This window comes from Rhinatrema bivittatum, chromosome 12 (assembly GCF_901001135.1).
Source record: "Rhinatrema bivittatum chromosome 12, aRhiBiv1.1, whole genome shotgun sequence".
Classification (NCBI taxonomy): Eukaryota; Metazoa; Chordata; class Amphibia; order Gymnophiona; family Rhinatrematidae; genus Rhinatrema; species Rhinatrema bivittatum.
This window is the reverse complement of record NC_042626.1, coordinates 13119289-13140710: the sequence shown is the minus strand read 5'-3', so window position 1 is coordinate 13140710 and position 21422 is coordinate 13119289. Positions and strand designations below refer to the sequence as shown.

The 21422-nt window shown below is 44.9% G+C and overlaps 1 protein-coding gene across 9 annotated transcripts in view; it reads right to left on the bottom strand.

Annotated features, from left to right (window-relative positions):
• SLC26A8 (solute carrier family 26 member 8) overlaps positions 1-21422 on the bottom strand; it is a 95101-nt gene that overhangs the window by 37944 nt on the left and 35735 nt on the right. For 8 of the 9 annotated variants that reach the window (XR_003852145.1, XM_029572773.1, XM_029572780.1 and 5 more), the window contains exons 6-10: positions 19928-20092; positions 18250-18399; positions 17382-17464; positions 7224-7371; positions 5444-5557 (exon numbers count right to left, since the gene is read on the bottom strand). Coding sequence is in view for 8 of the 9 variants with exons in the window: in XM_029572773.1 (XP_029428633.1) it covers positions 5444-5557; positions 7224-7371; positions 17382-17464; positions 18250-18399; positions 19928-20092 (660 nt within the window). In the remaining variant the exon portion in view is untranslated. The remainder of the gene's footprint in view (positions 1-5443; positions 5558-7223; positions 7372-17381; positions 17465-18249; positions 18400-19927; positions 20093-21422) is intronic. The other variant, XM_029572777.1, reaches the window with a different exon arrangement.

Genomic DNA, 21422 nt, shown 5'->3' with positions numbered 1-21422 from the left:
CTGTACATTCCCAGATCATTCCAGACTCCTCGGATGTACCTAAGCTCCCATTAACTCGGCTGGGACCTGGAGAGTTCCACTCGTAGAACACTCTCACCAAAGCACATGGAAGCTGGAGCCTTGACATCCAAGCAATAATGCCTAGAAAAAGTGTGCAATGACTTTCCAGTAGCCACCTAGCAAATTTCACATGGAGTCAACTGTTGTGATTCATTTCAAGACGTCACCTGAGAACGTGTCGAGTGCACCTCTAAACCTCCTGGCAGAGGGTACCCTTTAGTAATGAAAGTCAACTCAATCACTTCCTTCAGCCACCTCACAATTGTAGCCTTAGACACCTTACTTCCCTTCTTTGGACCACTCCACAGTACAAAGAGGTGATCCGATTTACAAAGAGGTGATCCGATCTACAGAAATCATAAGTAACCTATAGATACCTCAATAATGCATGCCTCCCATCTAAGAGCCTAAGCTTCCCCACGTGAGGCATAGAGAACTCCAAATCCAGAAAAAGTGGAAGCTCCACTGTCTAACTAAGATGACATACTGAGACTACCTCAGGCAAAAAAGAAGGCACCATGCATAAAGATACCCTCAATCAGACATCTGTAGGTAAGGATCTCAACATGCAGTGCCTGGAACTCTGAAATTCTCCTGAATGAACAAATAGCCTCTAAGAAAACCACTTTAAGAGTCAAATCCTTAACCGAAGCTCTTTTTAGTGGTTCAAACTGAGCCTGACACAATCTTCTAAAGACTAGATTCAGATTCCAAGACGGACAAATATTTCGCATCCAAAGTTGCAAGTTCTTAGCTTCCTGAAGGAACGGTATAACATCTGGATGTGTGGACAGAGGATACCCTTGCACCTTACACCAGAGACAACCCAGTGTCGCTACCTGGACTTTCAGAGAGTTAAAAACCAGTCCCTTGACCAGAACCTTTCTGTAGAAAAGCCAAAATATGCAACACTATAGCCTGAACAGGCTGAGACTGTACTCTGTCAACAGTAGACCAGGACTTGATGATCCTCCAGATTCGCACATATGTCAAGGATGTAGAAGGTCACCTAGCCTGCAATATGGTGGAAATAACCTCTTCGGAATATTCCCTCCATCTCAGTCGTCTCCTCTCAGAAGCGAAGCCGTGAGACAGAAGTGAGCTGCCTGACCCTAAAATATTGGGCCTTGGTGGAAAAGAGTCGACTGAAGTCCAAACCTCAAGGGCACATCTATGGTCATGTTGTTCAGATATGGGAAGCATGGTCGATATGGCCACTCTGGGATACCAGGATCATGTTACCCAGATGTTTCTCTATCCACCATAATCCTTTGGCCACCAGAGGCCAAGGAGGGAAGACAAAGAAGTCCATGGCAGCATCAGGGCTCTGATTCCTTCTGTATCATGTTCTGTTCAGTGGCTGAAAAGCTGCAATGCCTTGATGTTCTTTTTGGTCGAGATACCCCCAACTTCCGTGAATGAGACACATTACTGCCTCCAATTTCGCCCATTCCCCAGGATCTAACTTTTCCTGATTGAGAAAATCCACCTGAACATTGTTCACAGCGGCGATGTGAGATGCTGCCAGCCGCTCCAAGTGCTGCTCTGCCCAGAGAATCAACTTCCAGGCTTCTCAAACCACTGCCTGATTCTTAGTTCCACCTTGATGGTTGATGTAGGCCACCGTCGTCGCATTGTCTGATAGAATCCTTACTGGATGGCCGCGTAACCTTGGCAGACAGGCAAGCAGCGCGAAATGCATCACTCTCATCTCTAACCACTGGCCCTGTGCCGATTGATCTGGACATACTGCCCTCCATCTGGAGAGGCTTGCATTAGTGGTAACAATTACCCAATTCGGAACCTCCAATTCCTTACCATGCTCGAGGATGGGGTGAATAAGCCCCCGCAAAAGGCTATCCCTGGCTTCCCCCTCTAATGGATTAGGAAGATGAAACTCTTCCAATAACGAATTCCAGCAAGAGAGAAGAACCCCCTGCAGATGCCACATATGCATGAATGCCCAGTGCATTAATTCCAATGTTGATGCTATAGAACCCAGGACCTGTATATAGTCCCAGACCCTGGGCAGCGAAAGCTCTAGCAGAAGCCTTATCTGACTCTACAATTTCAGCACTCTCTCCCTTTTAGAAACCCTCTCTCCATCAGCACGTCAAACTGAGCTCCCAGATACTCCACAGTTTGAAAGAGGACTAAATGGTTCATTGCTAGGTTCACCATCCATCCTAGAGACTTCAAACGCATCGGTACTTTGTGTACTGACTTGCAACAGAAGAAATCTGATTTTGAATGAACGAGCCAGTCATCCAGATATAGATGCACCAACATACCCTCCTTTTGCAATGCATCTTCCCCCACCACTATCACCTTGGTGAAGGTATGTGGAGCCGGCGCCAGCCGAAGGTAAAGGGCTCAAAACCGAAAATGTTCCTTTAGGACCCTGAACTTCTGGTGCTCTGGCCTGATGGCTATGTGCAGATACACCTCTGTCAAGGCGAGGGATGCCAAGAACTCGTCCTGGTGTACCACCGCTATGATGGATCTCAGAGTTGGACCTCAGAGTTTCCATGCAGAAACAGGGAACCCTGAGAGCCGTATTTACCTTCTTTAAATCCAATATCTCTTGAACTGGATTCAGGGGGAAAAGAAACAGGACACAACTTAAAATTGACCACCAGCCACACTAAGCATGTTCAGGGTCTGAGCCAACAGACTCGAGCCATGCTGAGCGTGTTCAGGGTCTGAGAAAACAAATTCAGCAACACGTCTCTGTGAAAAAAGAAACAAACTGAGCAGAGTCCAAAGTGGCTCTCAATCATATGCAATTTCTCCCTCTTCTAGGGAGACATCCTCTGATGTCTCATGATTCACATCCCCTTAAACATTACCAGGGACAGCCTCCCTGTGGCATTTGCCCACCGTGACTGACAAATGGGAGGCCCAAGCATGTGATCCCTGCATAGTAGGTTGTTTCGCCTTCGCTGGGCACTCCTGCAGAAAGGCCTGAAGGCCCTAGAAACATTCCACCCAGGAGAAGGAGGATGAATCTATATCGGAGCCCATAGTACCAACCTTGCTCTCTCTAAACTTTCTCTGTCGGGGAAGCTTCTGCCCTCGAGAACAAGGGAGGAGGAGCACTGACTGTTGCCTTGCCTCCCATTCTACTTCCCCTCCAGAGACACCATAGACCAAGGAGATGTCCCAACATGGGCAAAAGCTGTAGTAGTCAAATAGCTTTGAGCATCTAAATAACGCTAGCAGAAGTGGACAAATCTGAAGGAGTTGAGAGAATGAAAAGTGATTTAAAAAAACTTGAAGAGTTGGGTATTTGGTAGTTGGGATTCAATGTCAAGAAGTGCAGAGTCATGCACTTGGGGTGTAGCAATCCAAAAGAGCTATATGTGATGGGCGGTGAAAAAGTAATGAGCACAGACTGTGAAAAGGACCTAGGTGTGATAGTGTCTGATGATCTGAAGATGGCGAAGCAATGTGACAAGGCGATAGCTAAAGCCAGAAGAATGCTAGGCTGCATAGAGAGAGGAATAACCAGTAAAAAAAATGGAGGTGGTGATGTCCTTGTATAAGTCCTTGGTGAGACAATCAAAAAAGCAAACAGAATGTTAGGAATTATTAGGAAGGGAATGACAACGGGAGTGGCAGGAGAAGAGTGGAGCGTCACCCCCGAACAACAAAAACAAAACCAAATACAAAAACAAAGGAGAAGGGGATAACAAAGGTCAGCTGAATAAGGCAAAAACCAAGCCTAAGAAAAGCAGTAAACAAAACGAACAAAACTGGAGAGCTATGCGCACTAATGCTCGCAGTCTGAGCAATAAAATCCCAGACCTGCAAGCCTTAATGGTGGAGGCAGACTTGGATGATGTTGCTGTTACGGAGACATGGTTTACGGAATCTCATGATTGGGATATGGCCATATTGGGTTATAACTTAAGGAAGGACAGAGAGGACAGAAAAGGGGGAGGAGTAGCTCTTTATGTCAAAAACAATATCCAAGCAACTGAACTGCAAGGATTTGGGGGTAGAGAAGAAGCATCCCCCATTTCTTGTTCCGCTAAACAAGCTTTGCACATAAGCAAATTAAAACTGGCAGAAGACGTCTACCAGAACTAGAGACTCTTTCTCGGTGCAAATGCCTCTCTGCACCTCCGTGGGACAGGGAACCACCGGTGATAGTTGAGGAAGGGATTCCCCTGTCTCTTCTGCCAATGCTGCTAGAGAATAAAAAATGGCTGCCGTTTCCAAGCCGACAGGAAAAGCCTCTGTGCTAGACCTTGTCACCTGCGAGGCTCGTTCTACTGGTGCAACCATGTTCAATGCAGATCCCTGAACGCCATGCTGCTTTTGCCACACTCGCACACTGTTCTTCCCTACACCCACAGCATCGCCAGCACCTCAACGGCAAGCAGGGGAACAGTCCCTCAGTGCCATGGAGCCAACACCTGGTCTCCTCCGCAGGCAGAGAAGCTGCTAAAAAACTTCATTGCTGAGCTACCCAAGCTGCTAAATTAGCTCCCCTCGGAACCCTGATGCTGCACAGATTCCTCTAACTTGTTCCTTGTTCTCTTTTTTTTTTTACTCTCTGAGAACAAATAAAGATACATAGAAACCAATGCTTTCCTTTGGTACACAGGTTCCGGTTCCAGGAGTCCAGGCCGCATTGAAGATCAGAAAAGAACCAAACTACTGGCTATGTCAGTCTCTTTTCACAAAATTTTAGTGACACGGCACAGGACAAACCATATAAAAGGGATACTTCCTTGCTCCACTGGGCTTGCAGTGCAGAAATGCCAGCAGATTCCACCGCTGTCTCATGGGGGATGAGAGATCTGGACCATCAAATGTCCACCCTACAGACCTCTGGACTGAGCTATCAGAAGGGTCACCAACCTCCTGCTCGTCCGCCTCAAACCAGGGTGGGTGGCCCCACCAGGACCTCACAACCCCCTGGGAGGATCCAGAAATTTTCTTGACTTTTAATCTTTTTTTTTCTTTCTCTCCAGACTGCAGGTTTTGCATATTTTCTACCATCTGCTGGAGACAGAGAAATACTGAGGGACTGCAGGTAGCATACTGGGTTATGTACAGTGTCAGTGAAATTTTCTCTGTCTCCATCTGCTGGCAGAGAGGCAAAACTCAGGAGTCTGGACTGATTTGGGTACGTACAGGGAACTATATTTGATGAACTCTGATTTCAAGCAGACCATGTTAGCTGGGTGAATGCCTTTGAAGACTGCCCTCCCTGTGATATTCCTACATCACATAGCTAGCGTACTCATTGTTTATGATCCTCTGTCCTCTACTGCAATTGATTCTCTTTTGAAAGAAGCGTCCAAATTAAAGCAGATTCCACTTTACCACTTGGCAGCCTTCATTGCCAGCCAGGTTTGACAAAGTCACTGACCTGTGTACTTCCACCTGACTTCTCCTGGATAATCGTTCTGGAAATGGTACAGCTGATTGTAAAGCTTCGGAAAAAGGCACCCACGATATTGCATAGCCCCAGAGCTATCAGTTCCTGCAAATTAAATCTACATTTAGAAGCATCCAGTTCCCCCTGCAGTCACCTTTACTACCAGTCAGAGAGGGTCAACCCACAAAGGTAGGACCACTTTATTCCCAATGAGAAAACTCTTGAAATATAAGGCTATTTCACAAAATCTTATTCATCGTGTTTCTGAAACTAGGAGGGACTGTTTATAAAGCTAAGTCAGTACTTCCTCCAGTCCTTCCTTATGTCTTCCCATCATGTCTTCAAGCTTCCCATTCCCCTCTTCTCTACAATTTTCTTTCTTTCCCCGCTTCTGTTTTTCTTGTGCTACACTTACTCTCCATTTCTTGTTCTCCTACTTAAGTTACTTACAGCCCTCGGCAGAGATGATCCTTACACAACTGCGTATGGAAAGATCTTTTTTTTTATATGAGCATGGCCTTATGAATCCTTTTCATTTACTAAGCAGTTCTGACAAAGGATGTCATATCCAAACCAAGGGGTCTTTTAACACATCATTAACAACAATTTACAGTTATAAGATTAGGCCCCTCCAAATTGCTCTCCCTTCCCCCAAGCTCAATGGCCCTCTCCAGCTCTCTCCTCCTTATGGCTTGAACCTCTTCCCCAAGCTTGATCTGTCCCCCACTTTGGCCAATCTCCCAGTTTTCTCACTACTTCCCTCTCCACCAGATTTTCTCTATGTCCCACTAGGCTCAATCCCACTCCTACCCCTCCCATTTTCTCCATCTTCCCCTGCACCCCAGGAGACTCCCCCAAAGCTTGAACCCCTCCCCCAGTTCTCTATCTTTCTCTGCTCCTCCACATTTCTCTCCCCTGACCCCCAGCAAGACCTCCTAGATTTCTCTCTCTGCCCCCACCCAGGCTTTACTCCTGGGTGCAGACAGAGAGAAAGCTCCCCTGGTTCATTCCCCTTACCTCAGCAACTTTCTCTCTGTCTTCTCTCAGCTTTAGCAAGACCTCCCTAGTTTGTTTTTTTTGTCTGCCACCCCTTTCTTTAGCTCCCAGCTCTCTCCTACCTTCCCCCAAGCTCGCTGTCTACCTTCTCGTTCAGGCTGCACCAGACCCCCACTTCTCCCTCCTTTGGGCAACATGGACTAAGGCTGACACTACAAGCTCATCTCTTCCAGTCTGCATGGGCCAACGCCATCTCTTCCAATTTTCTTCTGGTTTGGTAGCCAGCCCACTGCTGCTTCTCTCTCACATTCAGCTGACATCTACACTATTCCTTCTAGCCCATGCAGGCCCCCACTGATGTTGCTACTGCTTCCTGGTCCCCGCATGTAATTCTGTGGGGAAAATGCAGAATTCTGCGCAGGAAGGGAATTCTGCGCACATTCTGTGCTGTGCAATCCAGGAGTATTCAGTTTTATTAACAACAGGGACCACTGTACCAATATAGAAGAATCTTTTAGAGAAACAAGGTTAAGTTGATGAAGGCAGGAAGTGCTAGTCCAGACAGAGAACAATAAATAGCTCAAAGAGAATTTTAACTCATGATGTCATAGAGAAATTAATCAGAAGGACAATAGGATCAGGGATCAGGTTCTAGGCATTTGTTTAGTGAGTGACACAAATTGAGGTGCACAATGGTTGGAGGCATGACAAGATTTAGACACCTGACAAGGTTTAGACACCCAGGCAGATAGTGCATGCATGTTTTGGCCCTGACCTGGCTGCTGTTGATGTCGTAGCCATATTTGAAGGCGAACAATCTCCCCATGCAAAGAAGAATGGAATAGCTCACCATGGCTAGAGCAAAAGCATCATAAAGGATAAAATGTATGCTGGTAAACTGTGGTATCATGGGAGCTATAGGCCTAAAAAGACAACAAAAGAGTTAGTGCATCTGATTAGAAGCAGTCAGGCTGTGAACTAAAGGCCTGATTTTCAAAAGCATCTATGTGCTTAAAAATGGGCTTTACCCATATAAATGTACTTTACTCATGTAAGTGGACTTTTGAAAATTGCTACAATATATGCCAATGACTTGTCCATAGCATTTACCCACGTAAGTGTATTCCTCATAGGTAAATAGTTTTTTTAAATTGTTACAATAGTAGTTATATTTACACATGTAAATCCTTTTGGAAAATAACCCCCTAACAGGCCGATACAGTAAAGTTTGCGCCCGCTCTCCTGGCGCACACAAGCGCCCGCTCTCCTGGCGCACACACAGGCCAGTGTCGTGTGCGTGCGATACAGTAAAACAAAATATTTAAATTAGGACCTGTGGTAAAAAGAGGCGCTAGGGACACGCTAGTGTCCCTAGCGCCTCTTTTTGGACAGGAGCGGTGGCTGTCAGTGGGTTTGACAGCCAATGCTCAATTTCTCAATTTTGCCGGTGTCAGTTCTTGAGCCCGCTGACAGCCACGGGTTCGGAAACCAGACGCCGGCAAAATTGAGCATCCGGTTTTCGAGCCGCTGGCTGATTTAAATTTTTTTTTTTTTATTTTTAACTTTTTTTAACTTTTGGGACCTCTGACTTAATATCGCCATGATATTGTCGGAGGGTGCACAGAAAAGCAGTTTTTACTGCTTTTCTGTGCACTTCCCTGGCGCCGGCAGAAATTAACGCCTATCTTTGGGTAGGCGCTAATTTATTAAAGTAAAATGTGCGGCTTGGCTGCACATTTTACTTACTGTATTGCGCGGGAATGACTCATAGGGCCATCAACATGCATTTGCATGTTGCGGGCGCTATTAGTCTCGGGGAGGTTGGACGCGCGTTTTCGACGCGCTATTACCCCTTACTGAATAAGGGGTAAAGCTAGCGCGTCGAAAACACGCGTCCAAATGCGGGTATCGGCCTGTAAGTAAGGAAACTTTCAATGTATCTTTAACACTGACTAGAGTGGATTAATCTCCTGAAAAGAAAGGAAAGGATACTTCTTAAAACATGAATGCTAAAGCAGGTGGAGATACTAAAGTAGATTAGCTTTAGTAGCTTTTATAAAATAGTTTATAGAGTATAAGTATAGGTATACGTACTGACTACTTTTACTGGTATGACTGAGCTTTGTTTTAGCAGTGTTGCTTTTCAAAGCGTTAAGTGGTGCTTTAAAAATCTGTTAGAAGGTTCTACCTGTGAAAGTATTCATGAAACCCCCATTTTGCAAGAGGCATTCCTGGGAGTGGAGTTGGGGCAGGGAAAAGTATTTAGGCAGATATTTTCAGGTGAATTTTCCAAGGAGTTAAACATGTAAATCTATATAAATAAAAATGTAAATGTTCGTTTGTTCAAAATCTTAAATCTCCGAAAGTTCTTCACCGATTGCTTTGAAATTTTGACATAACATTGCATTCGAATACGCGCGTGTTTTTGTATACCTATATTATATAGATGTCACACCTGTGACAGGTAAAAACATGCTTTTTTGGAAAAACAGCGCCATCTGTTGGATGTACAAGCAACACACACTATCTACAATATAAATGGGCTCTGACCCACGGCCCGCGCATGTGTGGACCATTGAGCTCTGCGCTACGTGCTGGGTGTCACAGAGGGGAGGAGGAAAGGGCAGACGAGTTGCCGCTCCGAGAAATGGCTCAGCCCGTTCCTCCCCCGCTGGGGAAGGGGACAGGGAGTAGGGACTGCCGGACAGTTACACACAGGAGGAGGAAAGGGTAGAAGAGTCGCTGAGCCAGTCCGTCCACCGCTGGGCAAGGGTGGGAGGGAGTTGGGATGGCCGAAGCAGAGCAAATGCAGTAGAAAGCGGCTGTGAAGAGATCACAAAAAGCTGCAGCCTGCAGCAGCCAAAGCGCAAAGAGCTGAACAGAGAACAGCTCGCCCTCCTCCCCCGCCCCCTGAGTCCCGCAGATAAGGAGAAGCCAAGTAAATATCCCGCAACTGCGGGGGGAGGAGGGGGAGGAGGGGGAAGGCAGTGCTGTCAGCCCGCCCGTGGGTCTCAGCCACCACGGGAAGAGTTTACATGGGCATCGCTCCACCCCCACTCCCAGCAAAGCACCGTGACAAAAGTGAAAGCCAGAGCCCTGCTCCCTGCTCCCTCTCAAGCTCCTGACGGATTTCTTAAAGGCACAGGTCTGCCAGAAAGAGCAAAGTTAGCTAGGCAACGTGTCCCAAATCTGTTGCAGTGCCTGCTACCTGCCCTTTGCGAGGGGGGGGGGGTGACGGATTGTTTTCCTCTCTCTCCCAGACACAACTGGCGTGGGAACTTTGCAAGCTCTTGCGAGTGAAGAGCAAAGACTTAGGTGGGGAGGGGACAAAAATCCCGCCTGTTTTAACTGTGTGAGAGAGAAGTGTAGGAATGTGCGCTGAAGGCGAGTGTGAGTGCCAGAGAGAGAGGGAGACTACGTGAGGGATTGAGTATGTGAGTGAGAGGGATTGGGCGTGCGTGTGTGAGGGACAGAGGGAGAGTATATGTGCAAGAGAGAGAGAGAGAGGAAGCCTATGTAGGGGGCTGTATGAGAAAGAGATTCTCTACCACCCCCCCCCCCCAGCTCTCCACTTATAGGTTACAGTGGAAGGGGTTCAGTGTAGAGGGGAATGGGAGAGCAAAGGAGTTGGGGCCTGTAAGGATAGAGTGAAAGGGGTCTGAGTCTGTCCCTCTGCCACCGGGGAAGGGGGGAGGGACTTGGGATGGAAGGACCATTACGCCTCACGAGATCCCCCTCGGCCACCGCTGCAGCTCCTACCACCACCGCCGCCTCTGGCCCTTCGTGGTGCTGGGGGGGGGGGGGGAACGGAGCAGAGCAAAGACGTAGGAGGAGAGGGGACAAAAATTTCGCCCTTTTTAACAGGCTTAACGGCTTGGACTAAATATTTTATGATTCCATTTCAATGTTTCCGATTGCATTGTTAAATTGAATTTTCATAGATTTCGATTTATTTTCATTTTGATTTAATTATTTCGTGTGACATTGGAATTGAGCTGTGTTGTTTACCATACCGTTCATTTAGTGAGTATAGTTTATGTTTTTTCTTTTTTCTTTCTTTTTCATTTCTAGAATTATGCCGTTTACATCTAGACACGGATTGCTTCTCACATGGACAATTATATGTTGCATGTTCTAGAGTCGGCAAACCAGACAATCTCTATATCTGCACAGACAATGGAACAACAAAAAATATTGTATACCCACAAGCATTGTGAAATTAACCATATTTGAAACGTGCACTTTCTCTTTTCTTTCTTTTCCATTTAACCAGACTGAGCACAGCAACGCGTGGCCGGGTACAGCTAGTGTAAAATAATATCGTAGCAATTTTCAAAAGCTATTTACCCATATAAGTGCACTTTTTTTTGTGTAATAATTTTTATTCAGCAACAGTCAACACAACAAAACATGATAAATTCACAGATACTGCGCACAGAACATCAGAAATTGGCAAAGAATAGATACCGTACAAGGTCTCGATTGCCGCTCGATTTTAGTTTTGTCCCCAGAACCCATTCCATTCCAGTCCAACCCAACCCCCCCCTTCCCTCCCCATAGACTTTGGTAACAAGGAAAACAATCATGAATCTGAGACCAAGAAAACCTCATGGGAGAATTGGCTAACAATAGGACAAAGTAAATACATAGAGAGCCTGGGAAAAGCATTACAGGAAAAACATAGCAAGATTGTTATTGATAGTAAGTGGTATTGGTCTAAAGCTTTAAAGAGTCACTCACGTCCATTGCAAAAACTTGCAAACCCTCCAGTTTCCCAAGAAAGGGAGGTGTTACTTGGGAAGCAAGTTCCGTTCCACAGCGGGCAGTTGGTTTACATACAGCTCCCAGACTCTCCACGTCCGAATATACTGCGATTTCGACTTTTGCTTTGCAGTGAGCAATTCCCAGTGTAGCAGCTGACGGATCTTCCCCTGCCAAACCAAGGCAAACAGCGGGGCAGGGTTTGTCCATTGTGCCAAAATAGAAACTTTGGCCATGAGGCAGAATTTGTCGAACAGCAGCAGCTGCTCATCAGTAGGAGAGAAAACCTGAGGTGGGATCCCTCCCAAGAGCCAAATAACCGGATCCAATGGGAGAACGCAGTCCCAGAGTCCCTCTAGCTGGTGCTGTAAGTGCCCCCAAAATAACTGCAGGCAAGGGCATGCCCAGAAACAGTGAAGAAAGTCCGGGTTTTGTTGTCCACATCTACAACAATTCTTATGTGGAGTGGCGCCCACGTAGAAAGCTTGTTGTTGCGAATAAAATGCCTGGTGAAGAAATTTGTAGGCTTTGTCACGCAATAAAACATTTTCAACAGAACCTGGTAGTCTCAAGAAGCATTTCTTAAAAACAGAATTGGCAGTATTGCAGGAAAGTACCAAATTCCATCGTTGAGCTACTCGATCTAGGACATGTCCAGAATGTAGGCCAGTCAGCGCTGCATAAAATTGAGAGCATGAGTTGCGTTTGCCATCTTCCCCAAGCATAAAAGTCCGCACCGAAATGTAATGGGAGAGGAATTCCGGGTGAAGTCTTTGTTGCTCTTGTATGAAATGTCTGATTTGGAGAAATCCAAAGAAGTCCGCTGCAGGCAGATGGAATAGAGATTGTAAGTCCTGAAAACTGTGCAGTCGCGGCGGGTTCTCAGTAGCATCAAAGAGCTGGTGCATGAACCGCAGACCCATCTGGGACCACCGTTGGAAGAGAAAATAGGTCATCCCTGGGGGGAACAGCAAGCAGCCTCTGATAGGAAGCCCTGCATGCGGGCCAGACGAGATTCTCAGCTGACGACAAAGATGTTTCCATGCCAGCTTTATAGGACGGATGACTATACTGCGCACAACAGACGTGGGAAGTTGGGCATCTGGCATCTGGAGAACCGCACTAGGAGCATGTGGAGATAGCCAACATTTATAGAAGTCCAAGGGAGAGTTAGTCGACGAGTCACAAACCCAGTCCTTGACATGGCGCAGTAGACAAGCATGATTGTAGCTTTCCAAATCTGGACAGTTCAGACCACCCTCCAGTCTAGAAGCCATAAGTACCTGTAATGGGATGCGGGCTCGTTTACCATTCCACAAATAGGAAACAATTCCTTTGTGAATGTCAGAAATGTCACGTTTTTTTAACCAGAGCGGTAACATATGAAACAGATATAACCATTTTGAAATTTCCATCATCTTAAGTAACAAGATTTTCCCAGACAAAGATAAAGGCAAACCCTGCCAAGCTGATAGGTTTTTAAGGAGTTTCACTTTAAGAGGTGTAACATTTAACATGTAGGTTTGACTAGGGAGAGCTGGTATATAAACCCCCAGATATTTTAATGAGGTCGAGACCCATTTCAGCGGGAAAACTCCCAACCATTTGGCTTGTAGCGTTCCCAGCACATCCAGAGCTTCAGACTTGTCTACGTTTACTTTTAAACCCGCAAATTTGCCAAATGTGGATTGAATATGTAACACATGGGGCAGGGACACAGATGGGTTACTAAGAAAGACCAGCATATCATCAGCGAAAGCCGCTAGTTTAAAAGAGGTCTGTTTAAGTGGCATGCCGTGTATAACCGGTGAGTCCGCTAGCTTACGGAGTAAAGGGTCTAAAGACAGAATATACAGTATGGGGGAGAGCGGACAGCCCTGTCGGACCCCTCTTTTTATCTGAAACCCATCGGAGAGAGAGTCATTGACCACAATCTGGGAAATCGGGTCCTCATACAATATAGAGATGGCAGTGATGAGGCGGTCTGGGAGGCCAAAGCGAGCGAGAACAGAAAACATATAATCCCAAGAGACTCTGTCAAACGCCTTCTCTGAGTCGAACCCCACAGCCAGTGACTCAACCTGACAGGTGTGTGATGCTTCAATGGCGGCGAGAAGCCTAATGACATGGGCACTCGCATTCCGGCCACTCACAAAACCCGCCTGGTAAGGGGATATTATCGCAGGCAGGACAGAGTTCAGGCGAATTGCTAATATGCGGCAATAGATCTTTAGGTCAGTATTCAATAGGGATATGGGACGATAAGATGACGCCTGAAGCAAGTCCTTACCCGGCTTGGGTAATACTGTAATATACGCCCTATTAAATTTCGCAGGGAAATGTTGGGTATCCCAGGCATGGTTAAAAAAGGACACCATAGTATCTACAATGGAAGGGCTGAGAATTTTATAATATTCGGATGTCAGTCCATCCGGTCCCGGTGATTTGTGATTTTTACAAGTTTTAATTACTCCACGTACCTCTCCGGCCGAGATAGGTCGGCTTAACATCTCCTTTTGTAAAGAAGTAATTTGTGGGAGTTGGAGCCCCTCAAAAAATTGATTCTCATCGGCTTTCCCCCCCAGTCTATCCTCACTGTATAGGCTGCCATAGAATAGGCGAAAAATTTCACAAATATCCTTGCTTGTATGGGAAGGAGTCCCAGCTGAGGAGTGGAGACTGCCAATAAAGGTTTTCTTCCGTTTGGCAGCAACCAACCGAGCAAGCAGCTTACTGGATTTGTTGCCATACCGAAAGAAGAAGTGCTCCGAAGCCTTTAAAGAGCGCTGGGCTCTTACATGTAAAAGGGCATTTAACGCATTGAGACAGGCCGCATAAGCCTCCCGATGTGCACCCGAGGGATTCCCAGCCAACGCCAGCTTTGCAGCCTGAAGCTTAGTGTCTAACTGCAAGATAGCTGCGTTTAGTTTCTTCCTTTTTAAAGCAGAGTAAGCTATGATTTCCCCCCTGAGAACGGCCTTACTCGTCTCCCAGAATAAAGAGGGGTCACTATAATGTTGTGCATTGTGCTTGGCATATTCCTCCCACTTCTCCTTTAAATAGCTGTGGAAGTCCTTGTCCTCCTTCAGCTGACCCGGAAACCTCCAAAACCTATGACCAGAGCGCGATGCAGACAGCCACAAGTCTACCCAAATCGGGGCATGATCAGCAATAATAATGGAACCTATGTCCGCCTCTGCGACACTTGAAAAAAGGGTGGCAGGGGTAAGAATGTAATCAATTCTTGACATGGTACCATACGCTCTAGAAACATGAGTGTATTCCCGCACCTCTGGATGTAAGGTACGCCAGATGTCAATAAGATCTAGACGCTTGCAAAGGAGTCGGATACTGGATTCAGAGGTGGGTTTATAACTAGCGGGCAACTGTGATTTATCCAAAGCACTGTTGGCAATGCTATTGAAATCTCCCATCAATAGTAACTCCCCCCGTGCGTTTGTCAATAGGAGCTGGGATAAATGGTTGAGAAAACCTTGGTCAGGCACGTTGGGGGCATAAAGGTTACATATAGTCACCTCCTTCCCTGCAAGATTGCCTACCACCACAACGTACCTGCCCTCCGGGTCTTTAAGTTGTTGGTGTAATGTGAAGGGGGTATTTTTGTGTATTAAAATGGCCACCCCTCTCTTTTTCCCGCAGGCTTCCGAAAAGTAACAAGCCGAGGCCCACTCCCTACACAGTTTTTTACTTTCAGGCTCGGAGAGGTGTGTTTCCTGCAAGCAGGCAATATTGACCCACAACCTTTGCAAATGCTGGAAAATTTTCTTCCTTTTTATGGGAGTACCCAGTCCAGCTACGTTCCACGAAATGAGCCTACATTTACTACCCATTAGCTCTAGCAAAACAATTTAAAGGGTAAAACGGTACCAATTTAGGGTAGGGAACTAGCTCCCAGCCAACCAGCATCCCTAACTCCCAACCATTTCCCAATGAGGAAAACACTAGAAAAAGACATAAAAGAGAAGTATGAACAAAAGATCCCACTATTCCCGAGTTACCAAAGCCCCCACCCCCCCTACCCCCCTTTCCCTTCACCATACCCAAAAGCGTTCAGTCACTTGTACTGAACGAAGATCCAAATGAGTGATCGTTCGGCTCAGAGCCTGCCTCCAACCTCTCTAATCAGGTAAACAACACACAGGAATAAACCCCATAACAGAGCATTAATGCACTGCATGTCATTTGTTTAAAGAGTCCAAAAATTTTGAGGCCTCTTCAACACTGTTATATGTTTGCCACTTCCCTGCGTGATTGATGCGTAGTTTCGCTGGGAACTGCATTCCAAAACGAATGTTTCTAGCGATTAGAGTGCTGCAGATAGGTGCGTAGGCTCTTCGTAGGGCAGCCACCTTCGCAGAATAATCTGGGGCCAGCCGTACTGGGGTGCCTTGAAACTGTAAATTCTCAGTTTTCCGAGCTGCCTGCATAATAAGCTCTTTATGATGGAAGTTCAGGATTTTAGCTATAACGACACGAGGCCTCGTTTGAGTCGGACCCCTGGCTCCTATACGATGCACCCGCTCTATTTCCAGAGGCCCTTGCAGCGCCGGCAGGCCTAAAACCTCCGGCAGCCATTTTAACAAGGTGGGGCGTAGCGCATTATCCTCCAGGGTCTCCGGAATACCCAGAAAACGAATATTAGACCTACGGGCCCGGTTTTCGAGGTCCTCCGATTTGTCTGTTTGCTCCTGAAGCTGCGTTTCTAAGGTACGTACTGTCTTTTGCAGCTCTATGACCGCGTCTTCCAGGGAGGACGTCCTTTCCTCGACCTGCGACAGACGAGGGGCATACTCCTGAAAGGAGTCCCGTAGCCCCGCAATTTGGTCGGAGATCCCCGTTAGCTTCCCCTCGAGAGCCGCTAGTACCGCTTCTTGGATTGCCGTCACAGAAGAGGGAGACAGTGCGTTCACCTGAGGGATCCCTCCAGACGCCATGGTTGGTGTTCCGGGCACCATTTTAGGTTCCGCTGCCTTAGGGTGTTCCTTGTCCCGTTTCGCCAGTTTTGGTGCCATGTTTGACGGCGATTTGGCCATAAAAGATGTAATAGACATGCGAAAATGTCACTCAACCAAGGTGAGGTCGATGTCCGGGGTTTTAGCAGGTTTTAGAGGTCAGAAGCAGGATGAGCCGTTCGGAGCGGAGGCAGACGTGACCGACCCCGCTCACCACATCACGTGATCTCCTATAAGTGCACTTTAAACAGGTAAATCTTATGGACAATTCAATGTCATATCTTGTAGCAATTTTCAAAAACCCACTTTCACGGGTAAAGTGCATTTATACATGTAAATGCTTTTGAAAATCAGGCCTTATATTTTCAAAAGTATGTTCAGAAATGTACACACAGACAGTTATACCTGCTTAGAAACAGGTATAACTTTCTGCAATATGTGTACATATGTACTGGCACAACCTGCAATTTTCAAAGCGGATTTATGCCCATACGTTTGCTTTGAAAATTCAGGCTAAATTTTGTATGCACAGACTTTAGACTTACGTGGGGTGTTATAAAATTACCCTCCCTATTCTTGTGCATTAACCATTAACACTCCTACTTCTATTTACATATACTAATGTTGGGAATATTTTGGGAATGGTTTGCTCATGTGCAGTTATTGTTTTCTCACAACGTGTATCCTTTTGTATCTCCATTATTCAATGTAATGTTTGGGCTTTCTGGGATTACACAGTAACCTCTTTTCAATAGAAATTATTATAAAAAAGTGGCTTTTGAAAATTGTGTCCACTCCCTCCCACCCCCGCCCCAGTATAGCTAAAAGTATGTAGCAGAGTTAGATAAGGAAAGGAAAGGTACACACGGTGATTTAATTTTGAAATCAGCATGTACATTTTCTGGTATGTACTCCATGGAGAGTTTCCCTTTGAAAATAATTTTGTAGGTCCACAGATCCATTTCTAACCATTCAAAGTACCGTTAGAGCTACAAGCAGCTGGGGAGTCTAAAAATTCTCACCCCCCCCCCCAAATATATCCCGTTAGTTTCACAAAAGGGCCTCACCTGCATCTTCCTTGTTGACCATTCATTCTATATATTTAAATGGCCCAACCTGTCAACCACACTGCTTCATGTATTAGCTAGAATTAATCTTTTTGGTGCAATTCTAAAAGATATATGAAAGAGATTACTCACATGATGGAAATCATCCCAGCAATCTTTAGCTGGTAGTTAGCAGCAAGGTCAAATTTGCTGGAAAGGAAAGTGAAGGCAATAATCTGTAAAAGGAAACAGGATGAATAGTTCAGGCTGTAGACTGAGGAAGCGACAACTAAATACAGGTTGTGGCATGTTATTGAGTGTAGTGATTGATCAAAATGGGGGAACATAAGTCTCATTAAGGGAATGTTTTGAAAATGGTGTACAAAGCTTAAACTGCACACTGTGGTGAGAATGTATTATCAGCACAGCTGCAACCCTTCTCCTATGTATAAGCCTTGGAACAATGGGAGCTGAATGTCATAAATATTATCCCAAATGCTAGCAATTGCAGATAATGGAGCAAGTTCACCAACAAGCCAATGGTTGTCATTAGAGGAGGGTTGAAATTATCATAATCATGTTGGTAATTTTGTCCTGCTGTATGCTTTAGTATTTTACTATTTTGCCTTAAAACAATTGCACTCATTTACAAATTGCTGAGTATTGCACCCACTTTATATATACAATTTTTTCCTTGGATATGTATTATGCAATACATGGACTAGGCTTCTGAAAATCTGGCAGACATTTGATAGATGTAAACCATCTATAAAACAAGCATAGTATTTTCTCTCAGTTAGTAAGAGGAGCTTCTCACTAATCTCTCACAGAACTTATCCAGAGGATAAGAGGGAAAATCATATGAGGAGGCTCTGTAAATTATGATATAACTATTTTCCAAACATTGGCCAAGCATGGAAAGTGAATGTTCTTTAATGGTTTATTTTAAAAAATGAGACATTACACCTCAAACAACCTAAAAGCCATGGCAATAGGAAATCCGAGAATGGAACACACTTACTAGCAGAAGCTCCATTGGAAATTCAATGGGAACTTCTTTATGGTTGAATTTCCACCATTTGCTGAACCAGAGAAGGAGGATACAGATCAGAAAGATCAGAGTGTTGGCAGAATTAGTTTTTTCTAAAGCAGTCATATAACTTTTCAAGTTCTAAAAGAGAAACATGACAGAGGATATATCAAAAAGATTATTGAAGACCTAGAAACATACTGTAGGTATTTCATCATCATACACTGAATGATTATGGGAAATCTGGTTGCCTGCCCAAAGGACATATGTTTCCAGTGTAAATTATGCTGGTCTGTGATTAACATACACCATTTGAATGAGGTCAGACTAATCTTTACACAAAGAAGGTCCAAAGAATAATCAGACAAAAGAAAACAACAAGTAACACAAGAAAACACAGTGAAGGTAATTTTAAAAGTAGTTATGCATGTAAATGTAACATACTATTGTAGTCATTTTAAAAAGCCATTTACGCGTGTAAAGTTCACTTACTCAAGTAAATCCTATGGAGAATTCAATGGCATAGATTGTAGCAATTTTCAAAAGTCCACTTACACAGGTCATTTACATGCGTAAAACCCAGTTTTACGCATGTAAATGCTTTTGAAAATCAGGCCTACAAAAGGTAGTGAATGGGGTGAATTATATGTATCTGTTAAAATGAAAAAATGAATTTCTCAGATGTTGTTGGCTGCTAGATTCACCATCACTAAATTCTGGAAAAACCCACCAACTATTGCTAGCTAGCTTTTCCAACTTTTTGAAATTGCAAGCATTGAGAAATTGACATACTCTGTCCAAGGTGATTGTTCTAAATAATTCAGTCTGAGGGAGGTTTGGGGAATTTTATTCTGTATCATCCTGAATCTTATTTTCCCCCTTTCTCTGGATACACCTTACTTAGAGCACTTAATGGTTTTATTTTTATTAATGATTCGTACTTGCTGTGACTTGCTGTCTGTCCAACTCCTAAAGAGATTGAGAAACAAAAAAAAAGGTGGTGCATGCACAGAACAGTCTTTTGATGCAGTTAAGGGAGACAGAAATGGTATCAGAATTCAAGAAAGCATGGGACAAGCACAGAGGATTCTTAGCAGTAGGGATATGCATTCATTTGTTTCTTATGTCGTTCCATTTCTGAAACAAAAGATACATTTTGTTTTTTGAAATTTTGTGCGCTATTTGAAAATAACACACACTAAAATATTCTAGTGCATGCCACTTCAAAAAGTGAAACAAGATAGGGAAAGGAAAGAAATAAAAACCGAAATGAAAAATTGAGCATGCATGCGCCTCTAAAGCCAGAGATCAGTATTGTAGTAGGAGGGGTGGACTTTTTGATCATTATCTGTCGTCATGTTTTATGTTATTGGTTGGAGCAAATGTAAATAAAAGGTCTGAGGGGAAGGAATGTAGAGGAAAGTTGGCCTGCTTATTACCAAATGATGAGACAATGCTATTACAGGTGACTTCCAGGGTTCAGGCCAGCCAGTAAACCTTTCGAGTAAGGACCGCTGAAGGACAGTGGTAAACTCTGGCACACAGTCTTCATCCTTCCTATTTTGGAAGGACATATGTCCTCCATGTGCTTCTATCCTTTCAGTTATCTCTCCTATAACCCATATATGCACACAAGCACATGCTCACTTTCAAAGTCATTTTTACTCACATAAATTATGGCGAAGGGGCCTGTATGGAAACCGAGCCCAATTCCAAAAATCGCTGTGCATTGAGATACAATGATAAAGACTGCTGCAGCAGTGAGGTACGCACTCATCAATGTCTCTGATAGGTATGCAGTGAGGATACCAACATGAAAACAGCCTAAGATCACCTATGGGAATTGAAACTATCTATAATATGAGAAAAGCAATCAGATGACTAAATATATATTGTGACCTAATATAGCAGGGTAGACAAGCGGCTACAGTACAAAGTTGTGACACCAAGTAACACAGATCCAGATCTTATCTCTCACCACTGAGTCACTGTGTGACCTTGTGCAAATCATATAAACTCTCAAAAAATTCAGGAATGAGGTCTATATACTTGCACGATATGGGGACAATTTTCAGACTCCCCTGGCTGATTGCAGATCTGTGGGTACAAACCTGAAAGTTTATTTTCAAAGGGAAACACCCTATGGAGTTTCCCTTTAAAAATTCACTGTATGCACATCATGGGTACAGAATCATTTGCAAAGTGCAAGCTGGAAAGTACACCTGGAAATTTCAAAATAAAATCACTGTGCATACTTTCCCTCCCTCCCCCCTTTCTCCCTGTGTGCTGTGAAATATATCCCACCTGCTGCCACTAGGCATGTGCATACCTGGTCCCTGGTAGACACACCCACTTGTGTATCTGTATGCATATTACTCCTGGGGGAATTCTGCACATGTTTTAAAATTCTGTATATCTTATATTGGTGAAAATAACACATAATACATCTCAATTTTTGAGTATTGAAGGTAAAATGTAATACAGAAAAGTTGTTATGCAAAGATGCAGAGTTTTAAATATTTAGAGCAGAATTCTCCTAGAAGTATATTGTAAGAGTGTCCCTTCCACCCTCTCTCCATACTCTCCTGGCCAGAGCTGTTTCACACTGTCCTCTCAGGCGCCAACTCCTCCCATCTCCACTATCTCTCCCTTTCCCCTCCAGGCTCAACCCGTTCTACTTTATCTCCATGCCCCACCAGCCCTCATTCCTAAAACTTGACCCCTCTCTCATACAGACCCTCAACACAGGCTCCCCCTGTCCCTTTCTCACACACACACAACCTCACACAGGCTCCCCCATTCCTTTCTCACACACACATACACACACAGGCTCCCCGTTCCTTTCTCACACACACAATTTCACACAGGCTCCCTCTCTCACATGGATATGAATACACACACCCCTCACACAGGCTCTCTCTCTTATACACATATACACACACACCCTCCATTTCTGCACTGTGCAGTTGTGCAGAATTCACCTAGAAATAGCACATGTACCTCATATTTGCCACCTTATGCACACATGCCCAGTCCATGCCAAAAAAACATATACTCTGCTTCTTTAACTACAAATACACCTTAACCTTGGCACTGCACACACAAACATCCCTCCCTCCCTTTGCCACCCAATCCCCATAGATATACCTGGCCCACACCTATGC